Below are 9,997 nucleotides of genomic sequence, written 5' to 3'. Positions count from 1 at the left end.
GTTAAAGCATAATGTTGAGTCCTTCTGTAGTAACTGATATCATTTATACCATTCAGATGAAAGGAATCACGGGTATGACATCAGCATAATGCGTGACAAAGTATATAATTCACAACATCTTGATACGATTTAAGTTATGCACTGTTAGTTTCATAACACTTTCGAAATTTGACGCTCTAAAATCTAACTTGCTTTAGTAATATTCAATGATCCCGAGGCCAGAAACTCAGTCTGATGTGAAAGTTCAAATCAGGCCTCTATACATCGGCATGTGGTCAAAAAATCAGCACTAAACGTTCGTATGCTAAAGAAACGTCGTCCTTATAGATCTTCCAGCTGTTTGTTGTTATTAAAGGTTCCTGCTGACAAGTTCTGCAACTTGTTTTTAGACAGGTCCCTTGAGACAAATTAACAAATCAATCACCTTGATCAGTTACTCAACTGTGGACCTAAGTTGCACAGCTTACAAAAAAATGAGGGAGTTATCCGTATGGTGCTTGTTGATTTGACTCGAAGTTTCACGCAAAATTGACCTTACTGTGAGTTTCTCCCTAAGGTAACGTGTGCACTTGAAATCATTAACTTTCTAAGTAGAGATTATTCTTCGAAAATACGAGGGCTTTGACTAATGCTTTTTCTGTTTGCTATAACCAGCAGAAAGAAAATGAAATCTGCAATGGTCATGATGCAAAGGGAAACACCCGAAATATTTTTTGGCTCTCTTAGAAAATTTTAAACACACGTAATATTACGTTTCCCTACACAATCAGGATCAGAAGCAAGTGTTTATCTACTTATAAATATGCTAAAGAAACGTCGTCCTTACAGATGTTCCAGCTTTGTGTTGTTACTAAAGGCTCCTGCTGGCAAGTTCTGCAACTTGTTATTGGACAGGTCCCTTGAAAAATATTAACAAATCAATTACCTAATTTACTTGACTGTGAACTTGAATTGCACAGCTTAAAAAAAAATTAATGACTAGTCTGGAGTGGTGCATGTTTACTTGACTCGGAGCTTGATGTACAAATGAACTTGCTATGGGCTTTGACCAATGCTTTGTCTATTTATTAGAACCAGCAAAAAAGAACCCATTAAATCTGTAATGATTATGATGCAAAGGGAAATACCCGAAATACTTTCTGAGTCTCTTAGAAAATTTTAAACGCATTTGATTTTCTCTACACAATCATTATCAGAAGCAAATGTTTATCTTCTTATGGACTGATTTCAATGTAGCCCTCAGAGGTAATTCTGTCTCACTTTGTGCATCAGCTTTAAGTGAATTCTTTCCCGCGGATATAGAGATCAGCTCCAAAGCTCATTGGCTTGAACTGGGTCAAACATAAAGGAGCGTCTCACTTGATCTTCAGGGTCAATGTACTGACATGTAGGGATAGGACCTGCAGAGGGTGCAGTGGGGGCATCCACACCCACCAATTCGCTTAATAATGAGTGACGGTTGCAAAGAGAGTTAAAAATAAAACCTAACATACAGAATCGAACCAAAGCAAATAATTGAGCCACAATTACATTTCTAATTCTTAATTAAGTTTATTCAATTGGTCTATCTCTTTAGCATTTACACATAATTTAATCATAAATACCATCCGAAAACTTTATTGATATTGATTTTGACAAGATTACGGCCTTGAATACTCTATTTCTTCTAAAAGCTCTAGTCGGTGGCAGCGGTCATTCTCGCAAATGCAGGTTCACGGGAAGTGTTGCAGCCTACTAACAAGTGACATGTAAGGATTCTCTTACAGTTTGACAGCAGTCATTCTCTGCAGTCCTTAGCGCTTCTGCAGCGGTCGATTTCAGGCGTTCCCTAATGTTTTAATAGCGAATAACGCTATTTGTTCCTACCTGTCTTGTCGGCGGATTCAACCTCTTTTTAGTGGTTTAATTTTGATTTTGTTGTCTTCATGTATTCCTGAGAAGGTTTGCAATGGATGTCCTCCTTCAGCGGTGATGCAGCAGTTACTGAGGGACATTTCTGCGGTTGTTTTCGGGCTTCCTTAGGCGTTTTTTGTGGCGGTTGTCCTGATTGTGATCGTAAAAGTTGTGAACTGTTAACCAGCGTGTTTTTGAACGGTTACCCTCATGAGCGTTCACCAGCGCTTTTGCGGCGGTTGTCCTCAAACCGTCTGCGTTAATGCGCTTGTATTCAACCGTTTCTGAGCGGTATTTTCACCGTTGCCCTCTAGTGTTCCTCATGCGACAATCTTCCAGCCTACGCAGTTTTTTAGAGGATTTTCGTCAGCGGTGTTCTAGCGGTTATCTTCAAGTGTGGTTTTCCAGCAGTTCTTTTCACGCATTCCTTGGCGTTGTTGGATAACCATCCAACGCTTCTCAATAGTTTCTTAAAAACATTTATAAGAGATTTATTAGCCGTTGTCTCCAAGAAGTTATCAGAGGCGCTGTACCGGTTATATCCAAGCATTCTTGGTGGTTTTTTAAGAGTTGTGTTCAACCAGTCATCAACAGCTTAGTAGCAGATATCTTCAAGTGGTGATCAGTGTTGTTGCTGTTGTGGTAGTTGTCTTTAATAGTTCGTCTGTAGTGGACTGTGCCATATCCATCTCTTGATAACCCGGGTTAAGCTATCATCACCTGTGTTCTGACGAATGCCCTCAAGCATTAACAGCGTTGCTGTAGCGGTTGTGTTGAAGCGTTTAACCGCGGTCTTGCAGTGAAATCAATGCCTTTAATCCTTCATCAGTGATACTTTGACGGTTTTATCTAATCGTCCATCAGCAGTGAGGTAGCGGTAGAATCGCGTCTCAGGGTTACATGTAGGTTGTACGGATTTGATAAACATTGGCGGTAACATGTAAAGAAGGGCTGTTACGTTTAACCACAGCGGCAGCCCACGAACAATCCAGGCTCTTAACTTGTATTCAAATGAGGCAGCTGTCAAAGCCTTGATAATCCTCTAGTCCATTTTTTTCTATCACAGGCACAGTGGTGGCCTTCATTTTGAGATTCACCAGCCGGCTCTTACCAATATACTAATGAGCGCCTCATGCAGATAACTTTGTATTACGCTGATATCTAACATCGACGATTTTCCTTTTAGCTTGGGTATTTTTACACTGCAGTGATCTGACGCGGGTTAACGCTCCTTTACTGCGATATGAAATGATGAGTTTGAAAATTTTACTGAAGTCGAGATCTCCAGCTAACCCTAAGATTGTTTTCTTTTACTTATCTAGGCGTGTAACCTTCCAATTTGCTTTATTTAAAAAATTTAGTTTTTTCTACCTTAATTAAAGTCTGAAAACGTCTCAAGAGGCCGGGCCAGTTGAACATAGCCCTGATGAAGGAAAATTTTCCGTGTTTTTGGTTGATGATATCTCTCTATGTCGAAGATCATTTCGCCAACCAGTGTTTATATAATACGTGGAATCTAATTTAACCGGAAAATTAAGTGCTCTGATACTGATAGTCCGAAATAGATATCCTATGAAAGTTCATTTAGTAAACTCAAAAATTTCATATCGCTTTACGACTATCTTTGCCTGTAGCTCGTTTATATTCAAGAGACCGGTTCACCTTTGGCTGATTAGTTTTGGACCGCTACAGTCAATGCCAAAACACCAAAATTACGTTTCCGGTCTTAGCTATTGTTAGCAAATTCAAGATATTTTTGCTGGGTTGTAGTTGTTGATGTTTGCTGTTGTTTTCACCTACTTTATTAGTTATATTCTCCTCATACTTTCGGCTGTCACTGTGCCACCTCTTAATTCAAACAGGAACCAAATTTAATGCTTTATATGATGCATACAAAGTACTTACAGCTTTGCTAAGGCTCGCGGAATTTTCTTTGGAATTGACTTCAGCTGTTTTCCTTCACAATTGGCTGATACTAAACCCTTCATGTTACCTTTAAGGACTTTGCATTGGCACGGTTGAGGGCACACTGACAAATAAAAACAGACTTCAATTAAAGTTGTTATTTGAATCATATTTATTTTAATCGTTCACTTTTATTTTAAGATTTTATTAACCCAACTGTTAAATGAAATCGATGATGGTACGTTACAAAGTAAACCATCCGTTTAGCGGCATTCCTTCGCATCATCAAAAACTAAAACGTCACCCATTGAAATGAAAGGCAAATTTCCAATCAGATTTCTAAAATTTTGTTCTACCCTTTGTAACAAAAAGTTCCTTTTTAATCACTGGCATGGTCATCATTCGCCATGAATAAAAATTATCTAAAATAATTAAAGATTGGGATTTGTTGGGAATTGAAGGTATTCTTTATTGTTTCTCGTTTGATTTGTCCAAATATAAGAAGAAAAGTAAGGGCAATACGAAGTAAATTTTTCTGTTTTTAATGTTTAATAGACCGAATATAACCATTCTCAATTTCCTCATGTAACATGTACGTCGCGCAACTAACATGGCCACCCTGACCGAAAAACGGCCCTTAGCTTCGCAGCCTCTATGGACATTGATTATGTTAGGTGCATTTTTTCTCGAACGTAGTTGAAGTAATGGACATGCGTTTGGGTGATTAGTGGGTACCGTTTAGTAATCACTTTCTCAGTGAAAATTGACACCAAATGTTTGCATCACTTTTTGACCACTATTCAGTGTAAACTCGCCTTACCGCTACCTCAGTGATATGATCACCTCGTTATTAGATTTTTACGGGAAGTTTCGGAAAAATAACCCTGCATTTTCGAATTTAAAACCCTCGTAAACGGTGGTCACCCGTTAATACGGCCAACGGCCACCGCCTACATTTTAAAATCCCAAACGGTAAAATCCAGTTGATAACTTCACTGAGTTAATACGGCCTTAGGCTAAATTTAGAAAAGCAAAACGCTTGGTCAAGCCAATTTTATTAATCTCCGTCGTTTGCTGATCAAGCTGCTGATTTACATGACAAAGTAAGCAACTCTCCTCTTTTTAGATAGATAGCTAGATAGTTTGTTAATGAAACACGTGGCAGCCCAAGGGCTGAACTACGTATTATAAAGTTATAACCTAAGGATAATAATATGATCACATGATGATATAATTAAAAACTTTTATAACCTAATAATGTAATATGAAAATGTATTCTAAGATCCAAATTCTGTTGAAAAAATGTATCCATACACAATTTCATTTAAGATGTGTTCTTAAAACGCTTGGTCTTCCACAATGGGATTTCAAACCGCCTGTTTCGTCTGAGGGAGTAAGACTGTCTGCACGAAACAGGCAATAAATTTCTTATGCGGTTATTTGATCTGACTTAAGCACCGCGCGCGTATTACGAGTGACTTACGAGTATTAACAGGGTTCTACTGTATTTGAGCTCAAAAGAAAGCTGCATTCACGTTGCCTTGAGACTTTGGAAAGTTTTTTTATCTATCAGTTCTGAACAATTTTGCGAATACCTGGCTTCAGATATTCAATAGTTTGATCAGCAGAGTTCTCGATGGGAGTACAGAGAAAATCATTAATTGCAGGCACTGTTATTTTCAACATACTCCTTCACGTGAGATAAAGAGAATAGCTTCACCATATGCATTACCAACTATAGTTGGATAAGTTTCTCAGCGCAGTCAATCGCTAAATATCGATAATTAATGTACTTTAATTTATTATTAAATTCGTTTTCAGTAATTCATTTAAATCAATTGATTATGGACAGAAATCAGAGAAAAGCCAAGAATAAGAAAATTGTGAGTAATCACATTATTTCAGACCTGGTCGAATTCTTTCCAATGAGGAGAAAGGTCAAAGCATGATTAATTCGAATCATTCCCCTTGAAACTGGTAACAAGACAGCATATCTGGCTTCCAGTACAATTTCAAAGTCTAGGCCACTCCAACGGCTGCTGTGATTGATGCAAGCGGCTGCTACAACTTCGTCTTCTTAAGACTTCTTTCACAAATGTTTACATGAACTCGAACAACGCTGCACCAGAATGCACTCTTTAAATAATTCGTTTAGAATCAGGGGAGAAGAATGAATTTCCAGAAAGTTAGCAACTTCGACAAGCAAATCTCAGTTCGTTTATAAAAAAGGAGAACCGGCAGTAGATACTAGACGGTTGCTAATCGTTGAGGCCTTGCTCTCAGAGAGTGTCGTGGCCTTCAAGCAGGCCCATGTTAATAGCGTTGTGGCAAGAGCGTTCTTTAGCCCGTGAGGAGGTTTGAGACCTTGAAGAAGGCGAACCGATGAAGATCTATGTAAGTTCATATATTACTCATTCATTCAAATCAAAGACATTAAGTAAAAGTCAATCAATGCCGATTCCATCAACGCGATATTTAACAAATGATGTCACCCATACAACACCACAGAAAAACAGATAGGAGGTTGAAATTGTCATGAACTTAGAGATAAGAACCAATTAAACCACTGCGCGTAACAGATAAAATGCCATTAAATAAAGAGACAACCGCACAAGGCCGCTGATGTGAAGGCTGGGAGAGAAAGCTTTTTTTAATCGGAAAAGAAATCAAGTGTCAAAAATGAATACTTTGACAATTTCTATCTCCATTTCTTTCCAACGGACGGATTTTCTCGATAAGCGGAGATTACTTTCGAGAAGTTCGCTCTAAGTGCACAGAATTTTATGGCTGACATCGCTTATTATGGAGCATGAACAATTGGCGATCGTAGATTTAAGAGCCTTGAAAATTTAAAAACTGGATTCATACCGCTGTTTCTCATTTGCCTGTCAGTTTTATTGTCGAAAAAACCCTAATTATACCTAATTAAGCTTGCTTAAGAACAGATTTACTTAAAAAGGAGTCTCGTTTAGTTGACGTGGCTTGTGACGAATTTACAAAGTTAAGCGCAGATTTTAATATCCTTATTTTTAATTTTTTCTTTCTCAGGAGTAGCGCTCATTCGAAAACACGAAAAAACAAACCACAAAACAGAAGTTTATTTAAAATTTCATTTACTTTCTCTTTTTTTTGAGAAAATCCCATGCAACATGTTTGCAATAAATTCACTTTCACTTCCGAATTCGTTAATCAAAAACAAGAGTGGAACAGAAATGAAAAAAGCTAATTACCATATTGAATAGAAAAGAAATGTTTTACACTGAAACAAGTTTACGAGCCTAATTTGAACAAATTTTTATTTCACGTGTTGTTCTCTTTTCGTTAAAAACACCAATAAACGCCGCTCTAAGCAACCTGTAACCTGCGCAGTAATTAAACGCAAAATTAATCATTTAAAATATTGTAGCAAGTCATTTTTTTTTCGAGATATGAAACTACGCTGCAATTAATCTTGATTTACTTCATGAATATTATTTGTGCGATTACCCTTACATAAAATTGTGGAAAATTTCACTCTAAAACAAAATATAATTAAAGACCCCAAAAATTCGGAAGACAAATCGTTAGGTTACCATAAGCACAAACAACAGCTGAGCTCCTCTTAAAGTAAATATGTAACTTGAAACTTACTCTCGACAACAAGACTGATGTTAATCCTCTTCAATTGACCATGGTCGTCCACCTCGCAGCTGTATTTTGTATTTCTTTCTTGTTCAGTCACGTTAACTCGGAGTCGCACACTAGTGCTGTTTTGCACAACAGCATCATTCCTTCTCCAGACAATACGAGGAGCCGGTCCCCCTCCCGCCGGGCACCACAGAGATGAAAAATGGTTGAGCAGGACGAACTGGATCTTTGCTACAGTATTCAGGTTTGCAGGAACTAAAGAAAAATTGAAAATATTGAAGTAATTTTTTTTGTCTTTTCACGAGCGTGGGACGAAGGAAAAATATCTGAGTTCCAAGGGGAATCGAACCTCCTCAGGTTGGATCTGCATTCCGACGATGCTATTACTTAATATTTTACTCAAGATACCAGCAGAAATCTCTTGAAATTAAACATTGAACATTCCTACCTGTTTTATGTATTGATTTTCCCTCATATCTTGAATCCCACCCAAACCGGTATTTATGCTGAGGTGAAAATCTTAACCACATGTTATGTCCACTGGATCGCAGGGTAAAATAAGGATTATCCCTTCCACAAAATACACCCAGTAGATTGGCAGACTGATTATAACCATCACGGATCTCAAGATACTCCTCATCAGTACAAGGTGCTCCAGGAACCCAAAAGGAAATATAGATGCGAAATCCTATTTCCACATATTGCCCTTTCTCCACTTGAAGGAGCTTAGTTGTACCAAAGGTTTCGATTTTTTTCCTGGGGTAAACTTCTGTGATTATTGCAACTATTATAAAGAACATAATTTCATAGAATAATAAGTAAACACACTTTGTACAATGAGTTAAATGATGACTGTCTATCTCGTTTTCAAGCCTCTCTTATCGTGTTCGTAAACGATAATGTAGAATCTTCAAAAACTTTGAGATTAGCTTCATAGACTTTTCCTGTATTTTTCTAGTGCACCTGTAATATGAGAGGAATCTATTTTTCATAAATCAGTGACCAAGTCAAACTCCTACATCAGTAGTTAACAACCGATTCATTATGGGTCATTCTGATTATCTATGTGGTAAGCATGGATTTCGCACATGATCTTCACACAAATACGATGTTCTTGTTAAGAACTGTCTTACATGCCGTGGTAAGGCTTTGATGACTTCCGCCCTCAAAAAAGTTTATACTGCCGAGCCTCCAATGCTCATCAGTAAAATCACGTGATTTGCTTGAAATTTTACCAAGACTTTAAAATTTCGCTCGAGATTACCCTTAGTGGCCGTAACATCTTCGGCCCTTTGGATCATGTGTATTTTCCACAAATTACAACTGATTTATGAAGAATATGAATTCCTCAAAACTATATATTACAGTGTTATTACTTTACCGATGTTAATTAAAAAGGAGGAACCGCTAAAAAGGCATCAAGAATATAAAAACAAAACAAAACAAAACGAAACAAAATTAAACAAACAAAGAAAAAAACAGAAATTATCAACGTATACAATTAGAGCCAATGAATTTCACAGATTTTTCCCTCAATTGTTCTGCTTTTAGATAATGTTAATGATTTTCCTTGGTTCTACTCATAAGTTTACGTGAACATACAGACAGAATACTCGCCTCAAACATCGCTTATTCGTTGATATTTTGCCGACAGAATTGATCCCAGCCTACCCCCGGCAAATCACGTTTGTGTTTGCCTTGAAATGTTCTAATACCCAAACTACAATTATGTGTCTCATGCTCGTTCGTGAAAGCTATATGTGTCTTTTACAAACAAGCGCAACCGACTTACCCAAAACAAAAGTGAAAGTCCACATGGTGTTGATAGACATCTTTCCTGGAAAAAGAAAACAAATGAGTATTAAAATTCAAAGCTACCTTAACTGTAGGACTCTCCTCGGCACCTTAACACATCTATACGTTGTATATGTCGCGGTTCAGTGTCACCTTCGCTTCAATCTTACTTTCTTCGTCTCGTAATTGAACCAGGACATTTATGCCTTAACGACAAAGCGTTCCTTTGGCCACTATGGCTATAATATGCTGAGAATGTTAGCGCTATTCTACCCATCGGAGCACCCAAACAACCTTCGCCAAACTTTTGAATGGATCAGCAAAATAATTTCTAACTTACACTATTTCAGCTGCTTAGATCATAAGTTCAAAATGACACTGTGTAGGTTAGTTGATACTCCTCCAATAAAAATTGTTGACTTAAAATTTTTACTGCTGTTTCTAAACATTTCTTGTAATTAAAGGCTTCTAGCAACATCTGGCACATTTTCGTGGACTGCTATTTTACTATCGTTTTGACGCTCTCGATGAAAGAGGAAAACGTTCAGTCACGCCTATCTCAATTCTAGAAGTCCAGGTAGCTTTCTTTGTAATTAAGTTGCGTTGAATGCTGAGTAATAATTTAAACACGAAAATTGCAAACTCGTCGTCGTCACAATTTTACATAGAGGTCAGTTGCTCAAACAACGACGCATAACGTTTCGCTCCTCTATGACATATTTTTTTTTTTACCTCTTATTTTTCTCCGGAGGTGAAGCAAAATCTCTACTTGAATCAT

The 9,997-nt window shown here is 37.5% G+C and overlaps 1 protein-coding gene across 1 annotated transcript; it reads right to left on the bottom strand.

Moving 5' to 3' along the window:
• Positions 1-729: 729 nt before the first annotated feature.
• Positions 730-9,997, bottom strand: LOC148742349 (uncharacterized). Its single transcript, XM_088747277.1, has 6 exons — positions 9,952-9,997; positions 9,218-9,262; positions 7,874-8,209; positions 7,429-7,680; positions 3,799-3,922; positions 730-898 (listed from the first exon to the last, which is right to left on the bottom strand). The coding sequence occupies exons 1-6, from the start codon at positions 9,995-9,997 to the stop codon at positions 823-825; spliced, it is 879 nt and encodes a 292-aa protein (XP_088603403.1). The 3' UTR covers positions 730-822.

The sequence above is a fragment of the Stylophora pistillata genome, chromosome 1, assembly GCF_964205215.1.
Source record: "Stylophora pistillata chromosome 1, jaStyPist1.2, whole genome shotgun sequence".
In the NCBI taxonomy this organism is placed as follows: Eukaryota; Metazoa; Cnidaria; class Anthozoa; order Scleractinia; family Pocilloporidae; genus Stylophora; species Stylophora pistillata.
The sequence above is the reverse complement of the archived record's forward strand: the minus strand, read 5'-3'. Positions and strand labels throughout refer to the sequence as shown.

Excerpts from the sequence above, each read along its gene's own strand:
- LOC148742349 (XM_088747277.1), bottom strand. The coding sequence starts at position 9,997 with ATGATTCAAGTAGAGATTTTGCTTCACCTCCGGAGAAAAATAAGAG. Across the intron at positions 7,681-7,873 it reads AAAATCAATACATAAAACAG|TTCCTGCAAACCTGAATACT; the intron begins GTAGGAATGTTC and ends ATTTTTCTTTAG. Across the intron at positions 3,923-7,428 it reads CATCAGTCTTGTTGTCGAGA|TGTGCCCTCAACCGTGCCAA; the intron begins GTAAGTTTCAAG and ends TTTATTTGTCAG.